This window comes from Coptis chinensis, chromosome 4 (assembly GCF_015680905.1).
Source record: "Coptis chinensis isolate HL-2020 chromosome 4, ASM1568090v1, whole genome shotgun sequence".
In the NCBI taxonomy this organism is placed as follows: domain Eukaryota; kingdom Viridiplantae; phylum Streptophyta; class Magnoliopsida; order Ranunculales; family Ranunculaceae; genus Coptis; species Coptis chinensis.
Genome location: NC_141459.1, coordinates 2,091,967 through 2,117,084, shown reverse-complemented (window position 1 = coordinate 2,117,084; position 25,118 = coordinate 2,091,967). Strand labels below are relative to the sequence as shown.

At 36.8% G+C, this 25,118-nt stretch overlaps 1 protein-coding gene and 2 pseudogenes across 2 annotated transcripts; 2 read left to right on the top strand and 1 right to left on the bottom strand.

The window, feature by feature from the left end:
* The first annotated feature begins 1,741 nt into the window (after positions 1–1,741).
* Positions 1,742–23,727, top strand: LOC147501129 (uncharacterized). The gene is made up of 4 exons (XM_086603770.1): positions 1,742–1,782; positions 22,233–22,307; positions 22,597–22,671; positions 23,077–23,727. Exons 1-4 carry the CDS (start codon positions 1,774–1,776, stop codon positions 23,239–23,241), a joined length of 324 nt encoding a protein of 107 aa, XP_086459896.1. The 5' UTR covers positions 1,742–1,773; the 3' UTR covers positions 23,242–23,727.
* Positions 1,956–3,650, top strand: LOC147501131 (uncharacterized; annotated as a pseudogene).
* On the bottom strand, positions 11,474–14,525 carry LOC147501130 (F-box/LRR-repeat protein At3g26922-like; annotated as a pseudogene). The gene is made up of 4 exons (XR_015221237.1): positions 14,395–14,525; positions 12,965–13,919; positions 12,733–12,870; positions 11,474–12,076 (listed from the first exon to the last, which is right to left on the bottom strand). The product of XR_015221237.1 is annotated as an F-box/LRR-repeat protein At3g26922-like (transcript).
* Positions 23,728–25,118: the final 1,391 nt, after the last annotated feature.

The following is a 25,118-nucleotide window of genomic DNA, read 5'->3' as shown; positions in this document are numbered from 1 at the left end:
AATTCTCAAAACCCATGAAATTCTGCGGGAATTCAATTGTTTAAAACATTTGGGAGTGGTTCTAGATCTTTCTTATCTCTCTATAAATAGACTTCATACTCCACACTGAAATTTCACTCATTCTCTCTACAATTCAATTTTTATATTTTTTCGCACTCATCATTCTCACCATAGGGTGCTTGTCTGTCGTCATAGGAGAGCTTTTGTGCCTCTGTTGGATTTTCATCCTTATTCCCCAAATTTTGGGTTGAATTATTTCAGCAATATAATGGTGAGCAACCCAACAATCCTTTTAGCTTATAGCCTAAAGTGTATTGAAACACATTTTAGTATTTGTGGTGGGCTTGCAAAAGCCCCTTTAATAAGCCTTACAAGTCATTGATTATGAGAGTGATTTCGAGATGATCACTCTATATCTTTTTTTTGTTTTTTTGTTTTTTGTTTTTTTTATAATGATAACGAATTTTACAAATAATTATGACAAACATGCAACAAATTTTTATGTGCGGTTTCCCGATGGCAACACTCTATATATATATATTTTTTTGATAACGATAACGAATTTTACAAAATAAATAATTAGGGCGATTTTTGTTTTTTTGTTTTGTTTTGTTTTTTTTTTAATTTGGTAATTGACAACACCCTATATCTCTAGATCCAATCTTTTACATTTCTCATGCTTTCTCACAAACACCTAGCAATATGTAGCATTCTTCTCTAATCCCTCTAGCAATGGTTGTAACATATATACCTTACAGCCTTAGAGATGTTATTTCATGGTATAAACATAAGTGATGATACATTTTTTGTGATCAATGTTGATTCATTAGATTTATTTCATGATGTTATCTGATTTTAAACATATTGGTTATTATTTATATAACTGAGACAATTTTTTTTTTCAAATATTGAATAAATTTTACACCGTTTTTATCTAGACTAAAATAATATGAGAATATGAACATTAAAAGCAAATAAAAGCGGGAGAGGGCAAAAATATTTATAAGCTTTATCATGATCTTGGAAAATAATTTTGGAGACATTATTTATTAGGGTTGTAATGTTAAAAAATAAGTTATAATTTATTAAGCTTATTTTGTGATGTTGTTTTAGTAAGATATTATGGTTCTTAACCAATAAAACGTCATTTACTTACATGATAGTGACACAAACACTTTTGTCATATCACAATTCACAATTTGGGATCAATCAATATAATGAACTGAAGTAAAAAAAAAACAACTATAAAAAACAAAACACATATCAACACCCCCCCCTGTATATTTAAATACGCTCTCAGATTTAAAAAAAATTCAACTTTGTTGTCTCCGGTAATAACATATATAAACCAAACTAGCATAATTCAAGGAGAAACACTCTAATTATTTGATGCTTGAATCAATGAGCAAATAAAATAAGATATAGGTTTGGTCATTGATTTTTTTATTTGCTCTAAAATAAGATATAGGAAATTACCAAAATAATAACAATAATAAGATATCTATCTATATCTTAATATTAAAGCTCCCACAAGGGATATTTTTCGATCTCTATTAAAGTTCCACGTCATCCCCTATTAAAATGAGAATTTGTCTCATATTAAATGCAGAATCTCATATAATATATACCTTTCAAGGTTTGTTTCAGTTTTACGTTGTACCATTTATATCTGGAAAATGTAGTACCTTTAGATGGAGTTTTCAATTCTAGTTTGATAGAATGGTAAAATTGTTCCCTTGATGCATTCTTGTTGGGGCTGCACACTATGGGGCAATGACAATGGTCTGTGCCTCTCATATATTGTCATCATTTCTCTTTCAACATTAACCTATCCTCTCAACCTGTGTCTTTATACAGCATGCATTTTCCACCTTAAATTAGTGGTCAGTGATATGGTTTGATTAGACTAACATTAAATTTTCAGGATGCAGATATTGACATTAGAGTAGTACGTGATGGGCTTGGCCCAGAGTGCAATGTTTGAAGCAATTTCGAGCAGGTATTTCACTAGATTGGTTATGCTACTCGACACTGTCACTATGACCTGCCTATGTTAGTTCAGAGGATCTGAATGTAGGGAGATGTATTTTTCCTGTATGTGTGTATTGAGAGCATATCTAGAAAATTTAAATCCCGAATTCATTCGAAAAAGTTTGATGTTAGTCTGCATGTGAAAGGAAAATTGATATGGATCCATCCATAATGGGAATATTTCTTTGAGTAGCCTTGACCAGTTCGTTAGAGTTCTGTGAATACATTTTTGCTTGATGACTAATAGAATTGTTAAAATTTGGTTTGTCAAGTTTAGACACATTCATGTATATTATTTGTATAATATTCATGTTTTTTTTTTTTTGCAGTATGGGTTGCCAATGCCAGTTTCTTTGTTAAGAGCAGATAACAATCTTCCTCCTTGGCGTCCTGGACTAAAAAGAGGTAGTCCCTTGTGCATTCATGTTGCTCATCTAAAATTATGTCTCTATCTGTTTTCTCATGTACCTAAATGGTGTCCTTGCAATGCAACTCCGGCTTCAACCCAAGTATGTAAAGAGAACCCTAAACCTGTAATATATTAGCTCATAATTAAAAAGCCTAACATTTTTGTTTTGAGTATGATATAGTGTGACCGTTAACACAGTCAGATCTGCAATTGAACAACATCATTTATATTTGTTATTTGAGTATGAGTCTCGTTCTATATTATGCCCTGCTGTAAGGAAATTCTGATGTTTTTGTGCTGTAGCCTATAAGTGAATGTGCATGTCTGTCTTGCTTTGCCAAGTATATTTGTTAGTGATCAACTGAACCTGCTACCAGTTTTGTATGACATTTCTTTGTTAGGTGTTCGATGCCATTATATATGATCCTCCTTATGGGGTTTGTGCTGGGGGACGTAAATCTGGTGCCCGCAAATTATTGAAGGGTATTATTGATCCATATACTGTTCCTGATGGCAAACGGTTAGACCACGTACCATCAACTGCGCCTTACAGCTTAGCTGAGTGCATACACGATTTGTTTGAACTCGCTGCTCGGATGCTTGTCATGGGTGGGAGGCTTGTATTCTTTTACCCAGTAGTAAGAGAAGATGGCTCCACAGACACCCATTTCCCTGAACATCCATGTTTCACGTTGGTTGCCGCTTGTGAACAGATTCTTAGCTTCCGCTATAGCAGTATTTTGCTAAGTTGCTAACCATGGTGAAGAAGGGACCTTACAGTGAGGAGATTGCAGATGTAGCTGTCAAAATGCATTTAGATTTTAGAGAAAACCATCTGAAGTGGCTGGAAGATGGAAAGCTTCACTCTGCTGTTTTTAGCCCAAATGACTCTCAAACTGCATCTGTGGAATCCAAGTTGATTAAGGATTCAAAGCCAAAGTACAGAGAGAAGTATGTCTAGTTACACCTGTTTTGACTGATTGACGAATATGCTCATGTAATGCATGTATGGGAAGGGCATGTGGAATTATGTGTTGTACTCTTGAGAAAGTAAAATTTAGTGCAAGGGAATACCTTAAGCACTGCCCTTTTCTTGTCAATCACTGTAAAATTTGGTGCTGAGTTTTGGTCCAAACTCCGTGTGGATTGACTTCAGATCAATCTGAGTTGAGAATTCCTTCAGCCTTTACGCATTCAACTCTCTCCATCAATTTAGTAAGTTTCCAATGTATAGTAGTTTTATACTTTTATCCATTTCGTTATTTCTTTAGATGAACAGATGAACAGAAGATTTAGATCTTACAACTATATCTCTCCTTAATCCCCTTCTTCATAGTTTTCTTATGTCAAAACTTTCTTACTTTCTTGTATTTTAAATATAAGTAGTTGTTTTACAAAACTAAAAACCCTTCTCTCATTTTTCCCTCATTGTTTTTAAAAAAAACGGTTTGGCTATACTGCCACTCTTATCTCACACTTTTCCTCAACCGTCCGATCTGTTCCTGAGATCATCAGATCTAATTTGAAATTTAAATTGCAAAATTTCAAAATTTCAATTTATTTCAAAAACTAAAAATTGAAAAATTGAAAAAACGCGAAATTGGTGGGGGAAAACTCATCTCGGTCTTCTTCTTCTCCACTCTAGAAGCTCAGACCAAAATGCGAAATCAACTTGTTCAACTCTCACTACCACCGAACTAGTTTCTTCTTCATCTCCAATTGTTAAAAAAGTATTCAAGGTCAATTTTATTTAAATCTCTGTTTGTTATGTTTTTCAATTTTCATATCAGATCTAATTTCAACCAATCGTTTGTTATTTACAGGTAATTAGAAGAAGGCGTTCAAACCGCCATCAGAAACTCAGATTCGAAAAGTTGCTTCTGGTGAAGCATGAAGCATGAGCATCGAGTTTTTGTAATTATGTGTAATGATCTGAATGTTATTACTGAAGATCTGAATAACACTAATGTAATGATTTCGAAAGAATGTATTCCTTTACATGTTAGAATGCTTCACCAGACGCTCATGAGCTAAAGATACACTGAAAAGTGCCAATATTTATTATAATTTGTTCCAGAAGCGGTGGACCACTTCGAAAGGCCCAAAACACTTTCATGTTTAACTGGAAAAAATGAAATGAAAAGACCCATTGTTGTTCACTGGCATTGAAACACTTTCATGTTTAACTGAAAAAAATGAAATGAAAAGAACCATTGTTGTTCACTTGGCATTGAAAACAAACACAAGAACAAATATTGGCACTTTTCAGCGTATCTTTAGCTCATGAGCTTCTGGTGAAGCATTCTAACATGTAAAGGAATACATTCATTTGAAATCATTACATTACTGTTATTCAGATCTTCAGTAATAATATTCAGATCATTACACATAATTACAAGAACTCGATGCTCATGCTTCACCAAAAGCAACTTTTCGAATATGAGTTTCTGATGGCGGTTTGAACGCTTTTTCTAATTACCTGTAAATAACAAACGATTGGTTGAAATTAGATCTGATATGAAAATTGAAAAACATAACAAACAGAGATTTAAATAAAATTGACCTTGAATACTTTTTTAACAATTGGAGATGAAGAAGAAACTAGTTCGGTGGTAGTGAGAGTTGAATAAGTTGATTTCGCATTTTGGTCGGAGCTTCTAGAGTGGAGAAGAAGAAGACCGAGATGAGTTTTCCCCACCAATTTCGCGTTTTTTCAATTTTTCGATTTTTAGTTTTTTAAATAAATTTAAAATTTAAAATTTTACGATTTAAATTTCAAATTAGATCTGATGATCTCAGGAACAGATCGGACGGTTGAGGAGAAGTGTGAGATAAGAGTGGCAGTGTAGCCAAACCGATATATATATATATATATATATATATATATATATATATATATATATATATTTTTTTTTTTTTTTTTTTTTTTTTTTTTTTTTTTGATAATTGTATTTGTGAAATATATCGGTTCCAAACTTCAGACATTCAGACCATAAAGTGGTAAATGGCTTAAAGGTGGACCGTATATTAAAAAAAATAATGGTCCGTCACGAAAGTTTCCCAAATCTCGATAAAAGTTTTCCTGGTATATTTAGCGGCTGCAGCTCATTCCAATACAAGTTTTAATTGTGGAGTGTCAAAAACGATGCAGACGACACAAATTCAATTTCTGTCATCCGATCCCTGTTTTTTTTATGAGAGTCATCCGATCACTTAGTATGTACATTTGAATGGAAAATTATGACACAAACGGCACAAAATTTGTGGTCTGTTAGTAAGTTAATATTCAAATAGCCACTTTTAACTGAGTTTATCACACCGGTCAAAATTAGACCTTTGTATATGGAGCTGCTAAAAGGGTGCCACGTTAGATTGATCATTCCAATAGGTGTAAGTAAAGACATCACAGGTTTTTATGGTTTTATTGTTATTAAATATTATTTCTTTCTTCACGTTTGAAAGTTTAAACTCTAATTTTAGGTATTTGTTTTATTAATCAATAATAATTAGTGTTTATCGATTGTTGAAGTTTTCCCAACAAAATACATCAAATATGTATCCAGATTTCCAGGCCAAAAAGTGTCTACAGCAGTAAAAAACCAGAAGAATTTGAATCTAGTAGGAAGGCACTCATTGCGATGTTTTGTTTAGATGAAAATAGTTGGTTAAATAGTGTATGATATGCGAGAGCATTGGGTGCCTTTGTACTTGCAAGATACTTTATTTGCGGGCATGATGACTATGCAGCTGGGTGAGGGGAGAACTATTTTGACGTTTTTTTGCACGATGGGACACCTCAGATTCCCTCTGAATGAGTTTATCCGACAACATGAACAGGCTGTAAAGGAAAGGGGAATGAAGAAGCTGATGAAGATTTTATGACTATGTAGTATGTACACAAGTGTGGGTTCGACATCAAAACACCCCATCATAGAAGAACCAGCTGCAAGAATATTTACAAGGAGTATGTTTACGGTTTTCAGCCATGAATTTTGTGAAAGTTCTGGTCGCATTGCGAGGATGATTACCGAAGAAGAGCCTATAAGTACTTGGTTGGATTTGGTGATAAAGACGATGAAATGAATATTGTCTCATTTGATTCACGTAACAATATTGCAAACTGCAGCTGTCGTACGTGGTCGAGATTCCACCTAAATACATCATAAATCGGGGGACAATGAATGCTAGGTATGTTGGATCATGTGGCTATGGAGCTGGAGCTGGAGCTGTTTCACAAAAATCAAATGCAGTTGACATTTGGACTTTGAAAAGTACTGCGATAAAGATTGTAGAACTTGGGGCAGCCTCTACTGAACGTCTAAAACTCTCTCACCAGTGCCCCTTCTAGTGACTCGCCCCCTAAAAACTTTGGTTCTAATAGTTTTCCGGGGTAAAGGTTGATGATCCAAGTCATCCAACGTTGCACGTAAGTGACAGCACGTCACATGAATTCTCCACCCATCGAAACAAAATATTGTCCTGAATTTTCCAAAATGAAGTTGGGGATGAAACAGACACTAAGAAAGAAGAGAAAGTGTAGCGCGTGCAACCAAACAGGACCTTTACGAGTACGAGCCCACATGCAAATGAAGTTCTACATTTTATGCGCCCTCCCCTCCCCTCCCCCCAATCACACACGAGAAAGTTAACAGCTCAAGTTGACTTGGATGTGTAGGGGTGAGACCCTAATTTCCGATCTAATAGGGGGGTAATCCTCATTGGCTCATCTGGTTTGCATGCTTAGCAACTTTTCTTGATACTTACGTGCACACTTTCTCTCTGGGCGCAGGGATCTGTTATTCAGTCTGAAACTTCCACTAAACGTTACAGGCTCCTCTGGATCTGGCTCGGAGACATAGTATGTTCTTGGACCTGTTTGTCACCACCAGTCAAGGCTGTGGGGATCTGTTGAACCCATTTTTGTACAAAGCCATAGCTTACCATAAGAAAGCACTTGTGCTGTTGTGCAATACTGCAATCCAAGTCCCCATAAGAATTCCACAAGCTATTTACGTGCCAAAAAACACCGAAACGCCAGAAAGCACTGCTCTGTAGTGTGGTAAGATGATTTGTCCCACAACAGATCTTCATATATGTCAGTAAGGTTTTCTTGTTATTCGTTGTGGACAGGGATGCCATTTCAAACAACCAGAACTTTGTTGAAGAATAGAAGAAAGCAGGTCAGAAAAGTCTTCGTTTATCTATAACCATTTATATACTACCTAACGGTGAATATTTCAAATTTTGCTAGTCAAGGACACCCATTGTGTCAGTAGCTATGCATCTGAAAGTCTGAACTGAGTTTCAATTAATTATTGCTGGACAAAACATAAAATTTCAATGAGTATCTTGGTGAAACATTTAGGGGTTGTTTGTATTTTTTAGTTTCAGCATTCAGCACCTCTGAAACTTAAGTTTCAGCATTCAGCAACACAAATTGTTGTTTATTTTCCTAAATGGTTTAAGCGTTCAGTGACTAAATTGGACTTCAGCGTTCCGCGCTAAAGTTGCTCCTGAATGCTGAATTGAAGTGGCTGAAAGTGTGAGTACCAGTCTTACTCTTTGTTTAATTGCTCATCTTCATACTCTGGCCTCCAAACTTGCAATCCAAAAAAACCAATCCAATATTTTTATTTTCAAATCATTGTCGAGAGTGAGAGAGATAAGAGAGAGAACTTTTCTTATAGCCGATGGAGAGAAGAGGGAGAGATTGAAGAGAAAAATAGGAGGATTTTTTTTTTTGAAAGAGCAAGTTATCGAAACTGATTGGAAATGGGTTGAAGACAATGTGAGCAACAGAAACATCAAACAACAAAGAAATGAAACCATAAGATTAAAATTATGTCACCACCTTCATCATCTCGTTTATCACTATAAATATCAATCTTTTCACCCTTTCTCTGAATATTCAAATCATGCGAAAATTTACACTTAAACCCGTTTCGAACACTGCCATTATATTGAGAAGCCAAAAAATTAAAAGTCACCACTGTCGATTTCACCAAAATTCTTACTCTTCGTTTCCCTTATTTATTGACTTTTTCATTCTAAAGTACTTGGGTTCACCCATCACTGTGCTTCTTTTAGTTTCTTGGAGTTGTGGAAGTTTATACTTGTGACTTGGTATCAAATATGGGAGTTGAAGAAGACACTAATTCTGAGGATGCATGCAAGTTACAAGTGTTGTTGTTCAGAGCAAGAGGCTTTTTTTTTTTTTTTTTTCCTTTTCTACTTGTTTCCTGATTCTGCCTCTATTGTGTTTTCAGTTTATTTCGTCAACTCTACATCTAATGATTCATGATGGGTACCTTGTTATTTTGATTACTTAGTGGGTTTAGTGCTAAAACTGTTATATGTATTTGTTGGTAATTATTAGAGATATCTTCTTAGGCTAAATCTATGGTGCGCGAGATGTATGGTGCGCCATCACATCTCGGCCACTCATACCAAGAGTGCGTGTGTATTTAATAGCAGAAGTACTGAATCCAAAGGCCCATAATTACCTGCGCACCATATGACCTGCGCACTGAAGACATGCTCATCTTCTTATGCCTAAATAAAAGTCTTCTGTGTTGCAAGAACAACTTTGTTTACTAATAAAATAACCTTTCTTTTGAGCACTTGTTTAGTGGGTATTTTGAGAAAGAAAGGAAGCACTAAAGGTAGGAATATGAACTTTCTAGTGTTGAACTTGCATGATAGCTCTAAGAACACTGTTTATACTAAGTTGGTACCAAGTCTAGACAAAAGTAAATGTGTTGTTGGGTATTCTGTTACAACAAACTTGTAAAAACCCATTTGTTTTCCTCATTTTAGACAATCAAAGTAAAACAAGAAAACAAGCTCATCACATCTATTTGATCATGATCACAAGCTCATGCACCCAAAGTGAATCATGTTGTGTAGGAAAGTTTATAGCATCAATAAGTTTGTGTTCAAAATTGATAACAGGGATAAAATTGTCCAAATGATTTATATTCAGCATTCAGAGCCAGGTCATTCTGACAGAAAACAAACATGTTTTTCAGAGTTTAGCGATCAGCATTCATAGGGTGGGCCATTTAGCATTCAGAGGCTCAAAAAAACAAACGGCCCCTTAGTCTTTTTCAAAATCAATATGTTCAAATACAGGGCCGGCTCATCCATAGAGCAAAATCAGCAGCCGCTTAGGGCCCCGCAGCTCAAGGGCCCCCTAATTTTTCCAAAGGTCCGACCACTATCGTGATTCTCATTTTTCTTCGTGGGAGAGAAAAAAAAAACGTTTTTATGGAAACTAGAGAAAAAAAAACAGTATACAGATAAACAAACCCTTCGTTTCTCTCGCCTTCAGCCTTCTCCACCGTTTCTCATTTTCCCACGCCTTCTCAAACAAAAAAAAATATACTCCTCTATAACTAATCAACATTCTTCATCACCCCTTTATAAAGCCAACAATACACTCTTACCTCTATCACCTATTTTTTTGCTTTTTTTGGTTTTATAATCCCTCATTCTCTTTGACTCTCTATATTCTTCTTCTTTTCTGTTTCTCTATTTGCAATTCTTTGTTAAGCAATTTATTAAAGTTTAAAGTTTGTGACTTGTGAGAAGACTATTCAAGAAAGGGAAAAAAAAGGTTGGGGTCTTTTTTTTACTTTAATTGTTAATTTGTTATCATCTAAATTCTAATTTGATCATTTTATAATTACACTCAAACTCATTATTTTTTTTTTGCAGATAGTGGATAGTGGATTTAACAGGTATAATTGGATTAGTTGCTTAGTTAAAGTGGTTGCCATGGTCTCGTGGATTGTCTACTTTTTCGAAGTTTCAACGCGACTTCGGCTATCAATAAAGCTTCATGTCACGATGATTGTTTTCATTTAATTTTTTATTTTGGTATGTTATGTGACTATGTGAGGACTTATTGCTTGCTGCTTGCATATTATTTTACGTTTCGACATGAACCGAAAGTATAAATCCGGTAATAAAAAAACGTCAAGAAAAGAGAAAAGCAGATGAGGTGATTGAATCTCAAAGAGGAGCTATATTTAAATTTATAAAAAACTATAAACAAAGTGAATCGGTTAGTTCAAGTGATAATTTAACAAATGAACAGCCTGACCAACCAATAGAACTGGATAATAATGAAAATATAGAACAAACTGATACTGATCATAATGTAAATTTTGTTCCTAGTGTTTATGTTCAAGATAACATTGAAGAAAATCAAACAAATTAAAGAAATGATAACTCAACAATAGACTTGCAGCTTGCTAGTATTGATGAGAACCTCAATGAACAATTCAACTCTTTAGTTCAAGATATTTATGACCCCGGACGATGAGGTAAAATTGATACATAACTAAGATTGAGTGGATTAACTACATTATCTATAGAAAGAGATTTTCTAGAAGAACTTGAATACAAAGATTTAATTAGTGATTTTGTAGCTCAAAAAGTAAGAAAAATGAAATTTAATTGAAGTTTGTGAAATGTAATAATTTCTTCGTGTTAAAAAAAAAAAAAAAAAAAAAAAAAAAAAACACTTTAAAGTCTGCCAAAGTATTTTGATAATACATTACCGGTCCCAAGCCCGGATAATTGATGAGGGTTTGCATTCATATGATGAAATAACGTAAATATATAAAGTAATAAATTGTAAACAATTTTTATTAGTATTAATTATAGAAGGCCCCCTATTCGAGTTTTGCTTAGGGCCCCCAATGGCCTTGAGCCGCCCCTGTTCAAATAGTTGCTGAAGAAATTGCATGGCTTGCTAAATTGGTAAAAGATAAAAATAAAATAAAATGGGTTTGTTGCTACTCTTACTGTCTTACTTTAACAATTTACTAATGCCTTATCAACTAAAAACGTCAAAAGTGAATACTTCATTACTAAAATTACTAAAAATCTCTAGATGATTAACGGATTCCACGAGAGAGAATGACCCATAATATCCCAGTGACGATGCAAACTCTGAAAATTGCAATCAACCAAAGGGTTACCAAACCTTAATTACCGACTTCATAATTGTTTTTTACCATGCAAAAGTTGATTGAAACACGTTCATATTGCCAAACGGCCAAACCAGAAAAATATTCGTTACATTCTCACATGCAACATACTTATACTTAAATATATATAAGCTCACTTACGACAGTCAGGTATAAATATTTTAGCAGCTTACCTTTTGGTCAAAATAAATGTACCAAATCGTAAGAAACTGAAAGTTCGTGGTACTAATAGGCCAGAAAAAATTTGTGTACCATTTAGGGAAAAAAAAAGAAAGTTTGTGGTATAAATAGTTAAAAACTCAGGGCCAATACGTTACCAAGCTGTAAACTGGCTCGCTTTACCACCGCCTCCTTTTCACGAGCAACTTCGGCTGCATGTGTCCAGATGTTCCTTTGGTAATCACAAGTCATCATATAAGTGACCCCCAATATAATGAAAGATGGGATTCGAAGAGATAAATTTAGGGCGACGGTCAATGGTCATATTCTCGAGCACTGGGCTATTGCTGCGCAAATATTTTGTAAACTCGAATTCATGAGAACCGCCACGAAACCCAGAAAGCATAATCTCTTTGAGGTGGAGATGAGGGGAATCTGAAGGCCTGCCCACTTTTTCGCAATACTTACTGGGAAGGTGCAACTGCAGTAATGAAAGGATTACTTGCATAAGGGTCAAAAGCTTTTTTTAATTTCGAACAATTAACATTGTAAAGTAATCAAGTTGATCTCGTTGTGAACAATGGGTCAGTAACTTTTAAGGCTTTTGAAACGAGGACGTTACGAAAAAAAATGAAAATATGGGACTAATAGTCCGGTAGAGTTGGAACTGGCACAATCACTATGAGTCCTGGAACCAGAAGTCCAGCAGTTACACTTCCAACTGGTTGCAGCTCCTAAATGATTAAACAACATGAAACCGTTTCGCAGTCGCATTTAAGTATACCACAAAACAATAACCATTCCGTGTATCTTAAACATCAATCAGAAACCCTTTAAAAGTATTTTGAAACTGTAAGGGGTAGTTTCTTCATGTGGATGTCAAGTAACACAAACATAATGTGTCACTGCATATCAGCTTCACGTTGACATCACATGACAAAGTAATAGACCGTATGCAGTGAAATAAAAGGTAACATACTATATCATAACAAAACCCCAACATCTTGCAAACTTTTAATAAAATGGAAACAATAAGATGCAACTGAAACCTATTAAAATAGATAATGGACATAGAGGAAAAAATTTGTTGGTACTACATAAAGATGCAATTTATGTATATAAAAAATAACCACTTACATGCACCTCAAGCCTCTGCAAGTATGGGGATGCCATGAACAGGGGAATGAGACTCCACAAACTTAGGGGCAGAACGAAGATCAACACCAACTTCTTCAGATTAACAAACAATGGTAACTGGCAAGGAATCTTTATTTCCTGAAAACTCCAACAAAATAAACCATTCTAATCACATAAAGCCCAGCCGAGAGCAAATACACAGCTGTAAGCACCAAAACAGGATTCAACATACCTGGATGGGCTTAACTGATAGGATCAAAGACTCTAGCTTGGGAAGATCACTTGAAAGTCTTCGTAGGGCATACGTTAGAGGGGAAGAATAATCAAATAGCATATTCCGGATTGCAACGTTTGAAAGCTGAGGAGCATTCAGAAAGGAGAACTTTACTGGACCCCCCCAATACTCTAATCTGGTGAGATTTCTAGCATCAATCTCTATCTCACTTACTGAAAAACATCCGCCTACGCTCAAGGACAACAGTTTTAGGGATGAGAAACAGATTCTATAACAACTCAGCTTCCGGCAATTGGCCAAAGACAACTTCTCAAGATTAGGACAGGTGGCCAAAAATTTGGAAATTTTGTCCCACGTTATAGGAATATTTTCCAAGTGGAGATCTACAAGGGAGCTAAAACAGTGGAACTCAGGAGGCTGTGCATGAGTTCAAACACAAACACTTCACTAAGGACCCTGTTTCCACGGTGAAAAGCCTACATGGAAACGGGTAGAGACCTTTATCCGGAGAACTATTTCCCTCTCGATCTAAAGGAGACAAGTTGATATAAATTTTTTGCACTCGCTTAGCTATTGCCACACTAATCCACTTATCAATAAGATGAGCAAATTTTCTCTTCATATAAAAACGAAGTCTAAATGAATCTAGTGTAGGACTATAGTCCAGCTGCAAGATCTGGTTCACCCATCCAATAAATTCACTTCTTTCAGTCCGCAGTAACCTATTCCTTCTCTTACCATTCTCACAGAGTGCAGAACCGCAACCGCAATTGGGATGGCTACTGCCTTTCATAGCCAAAAGATCAAGACTGATACTACGAGAAGTTGTCTTCCAGAGGTATCTCCATCTGCTTGAAAGGATGCTGGTCCTTGCTGCTTCTCTCAGCGACAACAATGATAGGGTGAAATAGAGAATTTCTTCAGGCAATTCACTAATAAGATCTTTCGAAATCTGGAAAACCAAAACACTTCAGCAAGCTGTTAAATTTGTTAGTGAAGAGTCAAAGCTTTCCTCCAACACCATCCCATAGACGATAGGAGAATATGCAGAACGGAAGAGTGAAATTTACACTTTAGAGCAATCAGACTACGTGAATTTTTATTCTATGTGGTGCATCACATATTGGTGCTACAGACCTACCTGGAAAGAGGTGGGGGCTAGGGAGGTTAGTAATTAAAGAGGTAGATAGAAATACCACTATACTAGCCAGCCCAACCCCACCCCTCCCCACTAATGCTCTCAATGTTCTTCACTAATATTGACAGTATCATGTTCTTGTCCATTTCCCTTTCCACTTCAATACTCAATCTAAAAATTGTTACAAGTATAAATGTCAAATGCAGTCAGCGTTGATCTAGTGTGTCAAGTTAAAAACAAAAAACAAGTTTCAATATATTATTGGGAGTATCAATGGAAAAATACTTGCCTTCAATTTCTTTGTTCGTTTGGCACCCATTTGATAGCACTATCTCTTTGTTCTCCCTCCTCTTCTTCCGTTAACCCCTTGAGCTGCAAAATAGAGAGGTACCCAAATCACACAAGATTGAGCAAACATAAAACCTATCAGTATAACATAATAGGAATGGTTCTAAGTGCAAAAGTGTGATTCAAGCTTCAGTGATTATGTGGTGTGGTGTCCTGACATGAAAGGAAATTTCTCTACAAGGTCAGCATATGAAGAAATCAGAACTAAGAAACAAGTTATTACCTGGAGTAAATGTATTTGGAATAGTTACATACACCCAAGGCCTGCGGCAATAGCATGGAAGATTTTACAAAAAGGTGTTGCTACTGATGAGAGGGTACAAAAATTGGGAGTACACATGGCTTCTTGTTGCAGACTTTGTCGGCAATGCCCAGAAACACATGGTCACCTCTTTTGGTTGTGTTGCTTCTCTCAAAAGTTGTGGCAGTGGATAGCGAAAGCTTTTAATACCAGTCATATAGTGTGTTTGGATGATGCTTTGAAGGTGAATAACCAATGGAGCCCTAGACTGAAACAGTTATGGCATGCTTGTATAGTGGCTACGCTGACGAGTATATGGAAGCAGAGAAATTTGGTACATTTTGAAGGAAGAACAGGAAACATTCGCGACTGTAAGTATTACATTCGAACTCAGGTGAAACTCTCGGGACACTTGGCCAAACACCACAACTTCAGATCACAGTTCGAAACAGGTGTGATCAAATTCTGGGATGTGGCATCGAAGATTAAGAATGCACTAACTCAGTGTATTTGGATTCCACCGCTCCAAATATATTGAAGTTGAACACCGATGGGGCTTCTCTAGGTAACCCACTGCTTATCGGGATTTCAAATATGGGTGGCTTCAAGCTTACGGTGTGGGAAGAGTATTGGTGTAGGTACCAATTTTTGGGCCCATTCTTGAGGGGGTGGAGATTGCAATGTCTAAGGGATGGTACAAGCTATGGATCGAAACCGATTCGGCAAACAAGCTTTTAGGAGTGGAAATGTACCATGGACATTGCAAACAAGATGGAACAATTGTACGCTTGCAGTTCCAGATATTAAGATCACCAGCATCTTTAGAGAAGCTAACTATACTGCAGATAGGTTAGCCAAGACTGGAGCTTTGTTGGTCGCTAATGAACGAGCCGTTGTGAAAGGAAAACATAAAATGGGAAGGCCCATACCAGACCTTCTATAGATTTCAGTGAATGTAAACTATTACTATTCTTATAAATGGTAATAGTCGACTGCTTGAGTTGGCATGAACATTAGAGAATGCAACATGTTGCATCTCTAAATACCTTTTGTATTTTGTTACTTTTCTTTTAATACATTTTAACTTACCCAGCAAAAAAAAAAAGAATGGTTCTAAGTGGTGGCTAGGATTTAATCTTAGAAAAGCTAAGTGGTGGCTGAGATTGAATCTCATGTCTCAAGATTACTATTCTAAAAAGTAGTAGGAATTTGATAAGGAATTAAACACTTAATAACATCTAAAACTAAGGAAACTACTATTTTCCCAAAATTTAGGCTATCAAAGTTGTACTGAAGAGTCCCTACTACTTTCCCAAAATTTAGGCTATCAAAGTTGTACTGAAGAGTCCCAAGATTTACTAAAACATATCCCCAATTAATAGGAAAGTTTAGACTCCAATTTCGATAGAAATTAGTTTTGGAAACAAATCCAATCTCTAACAAAAAAAGTAAGAAACGAATTTCAAAAACACAAATTTATTATCTCACATAAATTTCAAATCCAATCTCTAACAAAAAAGTAAGAAACGAATTACAAAAACACAAATTTATTATCTCACATAAATTTGTCACTCCCGTTACAAAACCACTCTCCTCTCCAATGTTTGCATATATAAAGATCTAACTGAGAAGATGATGTTTTTTCCCATATTGAGACCGTCCTCCCTTTGACGATTTTGAAGAAGCACCAACAGATTCACCACGCTATCGACCTCCCAATAATTTATTAATTCTCGAGTAAGAAGATTCCAGGATACCATATTGCCTTCGCCAGTCATCAAGTTCTTAATCAGTCCAAACTTGCTCCTTGACATGACATTGCATACAAGTCAGGGAACCTATTAGCTAGAGAAATTTCAGCACATCACACACCCTTCAAGAACAATATTTTCATATCGTACCCACTTTGTACTGAATTCCTTTTTATTTACCAAGGGAGCGTTCACCACTTCACCATGACACCCTTCCACAAGCTGCACCCATGTGTTTGTCTCACTTCCTTCAGCCACCACCCATCATGTCCCTGAAATGTCAAACGTTCAAATTGCGTTCACTAACTTGATTCCATGCAAGTGAAACTTCCATTTTTCTTCTCAAGAACCCCACAGAAATCTTTAACAATCTTTTCCAGCCCATTTGCAACACTTACAGGAATTGTGAAAAGGGACATACAGTGTATGAGTAAGTTCGACAAGGTACTTTTGACAAGTGTTAAATGTCCACCTTTCGAGAACAACTTTCTTTTCCAGCCACTTAGCTTTCTTTGGAACATACGAGTAACCAACTCCCAAGCTTCTCTGCATTTGTAGTTTTCCCCAGTTGGTCAATTGGTAAATCCAATTACTTACACGGTAGCTGTCCCACCAAGTATTTAATAATAATCTCCAATCTCCCAATGTTCTTTACTCTTCTACGCCCATGATTAATGTCTTGGCTAGACTGGCTTAAGACCAAAGACCGCTTCAAACAGAAAGAGAATTTTTTTCACCATGAGTACTTGACTTAATGTTGCATCTATAAGGAACAATGAACCATCTGCAAACTGTAAAGCAGCTACCTTCGGACCATTATTGACGCTCTGAACTCACAACAGATCCAAGGATTTTTCTCTCTCAACCACTCTTGGACTTCTTGGTAGTGCTTCCATCATGACGATTAACAATAAAGTGAGAAATTGGGTTTCCTTGCCTCAAACATTTCTTGCTTCTAAATAAACCGGTAGGCATGTTAAGTTGTTAGGATTTGTTACTGGTTTGTTAATAATCCCTATTGTTAAGGGAGTGTTTGCTTGTTTGACCTATTATTTAGCTTCATACCACGTAGTGAAGTAGTGTAAAACGTGGGTTGCATCTTCCTCTGTTTTTCAGTTACTTTGTAAGGCTATTTAAGCCAACTGGTTTTGTTCAATTCAATAAGAATTCTCCCAACTCTTGCATCCCAGTTATTTGGTTCTTAACATATGGTATCGGAGCCACGTCAAGGGAGTCTGATTGAAACTTAAGAAGCGGCAGTCTTCTTGCGTGTAGCAGTAAGAATATGGCGTCAGAAAAAAGCTTTGTGAAACCAGCTATTCCAAAGTTTGATGGGCACTATGATCACTGGTCTATGCTTATGGAAAACTTCTTGCGTTCAAAGGAATATTGGAGCTTGGTGGAGAGTGGGATCCCTGCAGCAGCCTAGGAGTTGATCTCATCAAGCACAAAGGAAGGCGATTGATGAACAGAAGCTGAAAGACTTGAAAGTTAAGAATTATCTCTTTCAAGCGATCGATCGATCAATTCTGGAAACTATCTTGAACAAAGACACTGGCAAAAACATCTGGGATTCTTTGAAGCAGAAATACCAAGGCACGACAAGAGTCAAGCGTGCACAATTACAAGCTCTTCGGAAGGAGTTCGAAGTTCTTCACATGAAGGCGGAGAAATCAAGTACTTTGCTCGGACTCTTACTATAGCCAACAAGATGAAAGTACATGGTGAGAAAATGGGGGATATTGTTATCATTGAAAAGATTCTGAGATCTATGAACCCCAAGTTTGATTATGTTGTGTGTTCCATTGAGGAGTCTAATGATCTAGACACCTTATCCATTGATGAAGTTGCAAAGTAGCCTTCTTGTACATGAGCAACGCATGAATGGCCACGGTGTAGAGGAGCAAGCGTTGAAGGTCACTTATGAAGATCGATCTGGAGGAAGGGGTCGAGGTCGTGGAGGTTTTAGAGGAAGAGGAAGAGGCAGAAGAATATACCACAAGTCCACCGTGGAGTGCTATTAATCAATTATAAGCTAGGACATTTTCAATATGAATGTCCAAGCTTGGGGAATGAGGCTAACTATGCAGAGATTGAAGAGGAAATGTTGTTGATGTCTTATGTGGAGATTAATAATGCTAGGAGAGAAGATGTGTGGTTTCTCGACTCGGTTGCATAAAGAATCATATGTGTGGTAACAAAGAATTTTTCTCGATCTTAATGAGAACTTCAAGGAAACCGTGGAAGTTCTCAAACATGACCGTGATTGGAAAAGGCAACGTAAGGCTACAAGTAAATGGAATTACTCAGATTATCACCGAAGTGTTCTATGTACCGAAGCTGAGAACAACTTACTAAGCATTGGGCAGCCTACAAGAGAAAGGGCTTGCAATTCATTCAACGGGAAAGTGCAAGATCTATCATCCTCGAGGGGCTTGATTATGGAAACTGAAATGTCCTTGAATAGATGTTCATCTTGCTAGCTACATCTTGGCCAAAAGCATCCAACCTGTTTCAACACAATCACGTAAGACTTAACTCATCTTTTGGCAATCAGATATGGTCATTTGAGCTTCAAAGGTCCGAGAACTCTTCAAAAAAAGAGGATGGTGAGTGGCTTTGTCAAACTCAAGGCTCCTTCAAAGTTATGTAGAGACTGCATGGTGGGGAAGCAACAGAGAGATCCATTCCCAAAGAAGAGCACATGGAAGGCTTCTCAAAGACTTCAACTAGTACATGCCGATATTTGTGGACCAATCAAACCCATCTCAAACAATAAGAAGAGGTACCGATTAGTTTCATTGATGATTTTAGTCGTGAAAACTTGGATTTATTTCTTGGTTGAGAAGTCGTAAGCCTTTTTGTTACTTTCAAAACTTTTAAGAATCGTGGTCGAGAAAGAAACGTAATCATATATAAAGTGTCTACGCATCGATCAAGGAGGTGAATTTACATCACAAGAGTTCATCGATTTTTGTAATGTAAATGGTATAAGTAGACAGTTGACAGCTGCGTACACTCCCCAGCAGAACGGGGTTGCGGAAAGAAAGAATAGAACCATTATGAATATGGTTCGTAGCATGCTCTCAGAGAAGCAGATTCCAAGAACTTTCTGGCCCGAAGCAGTCAATTGGACTGTACATGTGCTGAATCGGAGTCCAACGTTTGCAGTGAGAAATATGACCCCAGAAGAAGCTTGGAGTGGAGTTAAACCATCCGTTGATTACTTTCGGGTTTTTGGATGTGTTTCTCATGTTCATGTGCCTGATAGTAAAAGAACAAAGCTCGATGACAAAAGCTTCACCAGGTTTTGTTTGCTTGGCGTTAGTGAGGAGTCAAAGGCATATAGATTATATGATCCAAATTTCTCGAAAAGATTATAGTGAGCGAGATGTTGTGTTTGAAGAAGATAAGAGTTGGGATTGGGACAAGAGCCATGAAGAAGCAGTTATAGCCGATTTGGAATTGGGTGACATGAAGAAGAAACAAATGTAGTCGATAATAGTGAAAAAGAAATGTCGATGACAATGAAGCTGATTTCAATGGTGATATAGAAGGAGGGAGAACTCGTCTTCCGATGAGCCAATCAAGACAGTTCACCTAGCTCAAATGAAGGAAGAAACAAAAACCACCATTCCGATGATAGATTATGAAAGTGGAGAAGGCCTTTTGAAGAAGAAGATGTGGAAAAATCCGGCCTTGTTTGCATTTGCCGATCCAATTTCTTATGAAGATGCCGAAAATGCAAAATGGAGAAAAGCTATGGATTTGGAAATAGAGGCAATAGAAAAGAATGGTACATGGAATTGGGACCGATTTACTTTGGAGGAAAGAAAATTGAGTAAAATGGGTTTATAAAACAAAACTCAAGGAGAATGGGGAAGTCGATAAATACAAGGCACGGCCGGTAGCAAAGGGATATGCTCAACAACATGGGATTGATTATAATCGAAGTGTTTGCACCTCGCGGCACGATTAGATACAATTCGCTTGGTGATTGCTCTTGCAGCTTTCGTGAAGAATGGACTATCTACCAACTAGACGTGAAGTCCGCTTTACATGGTGAACTCGCTGAAGAAGTCTTTGTTGAACAACCTGGTTATGAACGTAAGGGTAATAAGCGCGCCAGAAGGTGTACAAGCTGAAAAGGCCTTATATGGATCCAAGCTCCACGAGCTTGGTATAGTCGTGATAGAGTCTTATTTTGTGAAGGAAGGGTTTGAAAGGTGCCATTGTGAACATACCTTGTTCATCAAAACAGAAGAAAAAGGTAAAATTTTAATTGTAAGTCTTTACGTTGATGATCTTATCTTCACTGGCAATGATGAGTCTATGTTTGCTGAGTTTAAACGATCCATGATGCGTGAGTTTGACATGACTGATCTTGGGAAGATGAGATATTTTCTTGGTATTGAAGTAATGCAAAGATCTGATGGTATCTACATTAGTCAGAGGAAATATGCGCTGGAAGTGTTAGAGAGGTTTGGGATGGATAAAAGCAATCCAGTTCACAACCCAATTGTTCCGGGAACTAAGCTCTTCAAAGATGAAGATGGAGTAAAAGTAGACAGCACTTTCTACAAGCAGGTCGTGGGAAGTCTTATGTATTTAACTGCTACTCGACCAGATGTGATGTTTGTAGTAAGTCTTATCAGTAGATACATGGGAAATCCTACTGAACTTCACTTGCAAGCAGCAAAAAGAGTCTTAAGGTACTTGAGAGGTACAACCGACTTTGGTGTTTTTTACAAAAAGGGAGGAAGTGAGGAATTAATTGCCTACACGGATAGTGATTATGCTGGGGACTCAGAAGATAGGAAGAGCACGTCAGGGTATGTATTTTTAATGAGTTCAGGGGCAGTGTCTTGGTCTTCAAGAAAGCAGCCGGTAGTCACTTTATCCACCACTGAGGCAGAATTCATCGCTGCAGCTTCATGTGCTTGTCAAGCAGTGTGGTTGAGGAGAGTTTTAGAGAAGCTTAGTCACACTCAAAGTAAGTCTACCACTGTATATTGTGATAATAGTTCAGCAATCAAGCTTTCCAAAAATCCAGTGATGCATGGACGCAGCAAACATATCGATGTTCGCTTTCATTTCCTTCGTGAACTCACAAAGGCTGAGACTGTGACGATGGTTCACTGCAATACTAAGGAGCAAGTAGCAGATGTGATGACTAAACCTCTACAGTTGGATGCATTCTTGAAGCTTCGGACCATGTTGGGCGTGTGTCCAGTACCTGGTGTAAACTGAGTGCTAGTATCATTCAGTTTAAGGGAGGATGTTAAGTTGTTAGGATTTGTTACTGATTTGTTAATAATCCCTATTGTTAAGGGAGTGTTTGCTTGTTTGACCTATTATTTAGCTTCATACCACGTAGTGAAGTAGTGTAAAACGTGGGTTGCATCTTCCTCTGTTTTTCAGTTACTTTGTAAGGCTATTTAAGCCAACTGGTTTTGTTCAATTCAATAAGAATTCTCCCAACTCTTGCATCCCAGTTATTTGGTTCTTAACAAGGCAATAATATAAAAACTTCCGTAGAGACGCTAGTCTGGGACTGGACAGACAGACTAGTTTCATATACTTTCATATCTAGAAGATTTTAGGAAGTGCAAATGATCTAGAATAGTAGTATCACATTGTCATAGCCTATGATTCACTGATGAGTTTTTACTTTCTCGATATTTCGACACCCGAACCCAATCATAACTTATTTTAGGAAGCATGCATTTTCCACCTTAAATGAGTGGTCAGTGATATGGTTTGATTAGACTAACATTAAATTTTCAGGATGCAGACATTGACATTAGAGTAGTACGTGATGGGTGTGGCCCAGAATGCAATGTTTGGAGCAATTTCGAGCAGGTATTTCACTAGATGTATTTTTCCTGTATGTATGTATTGAGAGCATATCTAGAAAATTTAAATCCCGAGTTCATTCGAAAAAGTTTGATGTTAGTCTGCATGTGAAAGGAAAATTGATATGGATCCATCCATAATGGGAATATTTCTTTGAGTAGCCTTGACCAGTTCGTTAGAGTTCTGTGAATACATTTTTGCTTGATGACTAATAGAATTGTGAAAATTTGGTTTGTCAAGTTTAGACACATTCATGTATATTATTTGTATAATATTCATGTTTTTTTTTTTGCAGTATGGGTTGCCAATGCCAGTTTCTTTGCTAAGAGCAGATAACAATCTTCCTCCTTGGCGTCCTGGACTAAAAGAGGTAGTCCCTTGTGCTTTCATGTTGCTCATTTAAAATTATGTCTCTATCAGTTTTCTCATATACCTAAATGGTGTCCTTGCAATGCAACTCCTGCTTCAACCCAAGTATGTAAAGAGAACCCTAAACCTGTAATATATTAGCTCATAATTAAAAAGCCTAACATTTTTGTTTTGAATATGATATAGTGTGACCGTTAACACAGTCAGATCTGCAATTGAACAACATCATTTATATTTGTTATTTGAGTATGAGTCTCGTTCTATATTATGCCCTGCTGTAAGGAAATTCTGATGTTTTTGTGCTGTAGCCTATAAGTGAATGTGCATGTCTGTCTTGCTTTGCCAAGTATATTTGTTAGTGATCAACTGAACCTGCTACCAGTTTTGTATGATATTTCTTTGTTAGGTGTTCGATGCCATTATATATGATCCTCCTTATGGGGTTTGTGCTGGGGGGCGTAAATCTGGTGGTCGCAAATTATTGAAGGGTATTGTTGATCCATATACTGTTCCTGATGACAAACGGTTAGACCACGTACGTACCATCAACTGCGCCTTACTGCTTAGCTGAGTGCATCCACGATTTGTTTGAACTCGCTGCTCGGATGCTTGTCATGGACTCATGGGTGGGAGGCTTGTATTCTTTTACCCAGTACTAAGAGAAGATGGCTCCACAGACACCCATTTCCCTGAACATCCATGTTTCACGTTAGTTGCCGCTTGTGAACAGATTCTTAGCTTCCGCTATAGCCGTATTTTGCTAAGTTGCTAACCATGGTGAAGAAGGGACCTTACAGTGAGGAGATTGCAGATGCAGCTCTCAAAAACTCAAAATGCGTTTAGATTTTAAAGAAAACCATCTGAATTCTGAAGTGGCTGGAAGATGGAAAGCTTCATTCTGCTGTTTTTAGCCCAAATGACTTTCAAACTGCATCTGTGGAATCCAAGTTGATTAAGGGAAGTATGTCTAGTTACACCTGTAGCATTTTTGACTGATTGACGAATATGCTCATGTAATGTATGTATGTGAAGGGCATGTGGAATTATGTGTTGTACTCTTGAGAAAGTAAAATTTAGTGCAAGGGAATACCTTAACCACTGCCCTTTTATTGTCAGTGGGTTTCACTTGAATGAGTATGTAAATAGAGAAAAACCTTTTCGAAATGGTGCACTGGTTCGAAACAGTGCATTATGTCGAAAAGGTACGACTTTTCAGAATAAGCACTGGTGTAAAACAGTGTTTTATGTCGAAAAGGTGTGACCTTTCGAAATAGACACTGGTGTAAAACAGTGTTTTATGCCGAAAAGTATGACATTTCGAAATAGGCACTAGTTCGAAACAGTACTTTATGCCGAAATGATGCGTCTTCTTGAAACATATGACTTTTCAAACTTTTTTAAAGAGTCACTGTGTTGTTTCGAAAATACACTTCTCATCTATAAATAGTGGATAAATTTGGAGAGAAAGACACATATCACACATTTTCTGATCTTTCTCTTCTCCCTCTGTTCTTAGTCAAATACTATATTATGTTCGCTGATTTTATAGAATTGAAATGCTAGCTTTCTACAGAAAGAAATCCATTATATCTTGGGAGATAGTTTCCTATCAACCTTCAAGCACCGTGAGGGGAAAAATCTGTCTTGAAGACATAGTGTTTCTATACTATGCTCGGATTTAACAAATAAATACAAGACACTTACAAAATAAAAGGTTTGTACTGTTTGGTAATTGGTAAAGAATAAGTACATTTAAATTGTATATTCATAACATTTGGTGTTAAGTTTTGGTCCAAACTCTGTGTGGATTGACTTCAGATCAATCTGAGTTGAGAATTCCTTCAACATTTACACATTCAACTCTTTCCATCAATTAAGGCTATTTAAGTGAAAACCAATGTGATGATGTAAGTTTCCAATGTATAGTAGTTTTATCCATTTCGTTATTTCTTTAGATGAACTGAAGATTTAGATCTTACAACTATATATTTCCTTAATCCCCTTCTTCTTCATAGATTTCTTATGTCAAAACTTCCTTTACTTCTTGTTATTGTCTTTTCAACTTCATTTACTTTCTTACTTTCTTGTATTTTAAATATAAGTAGTTGTTTTACAAAACTAAAAACCCTTCTCTCACTTTTCTGTTAATAGGTGTCGTTAAAACTGGGATCCATTAGCTTGAATGTGGTAGACACCCCTTCTTACTTTATACTACTACAAGAGAAAGCTTATAAAAATTGATAGTAGTGTTTTGTTTGGCCTTGAGTGTCTTTAGTTGTCAAAACTTCTTGGGTTAACGAGTATTACAACCCCCCAGATTATGAACCAATTAGGATTTCTCCCCCCTCCCCCAGATGGGAAATGAGAGTCATCCGATCACTTAGTATGTACACTTGAATGGAAAATTATGACACATGGCACAAATTTTGTGGTCCGTTAGGGCATCAC

Coding starts and splice junctions, on each gene's coding strand:
- LOC147501129 (XM_086603770.1), top strand. Junction 22,308..22,596: donor TTTGGAGCAATTTCGAGCAG/GTATTTCACTAG, acceptor TTTTTTTTGCAG/TATGGGTTGCCAATGCCAGT. Junction 22,672..23,076: donor GGCGTCCTGGACTAAAAGAG/GTAGTCCCTTGT, acceptor TTTCTTTGTTAG/GTGTTCGATGCCATTATATA.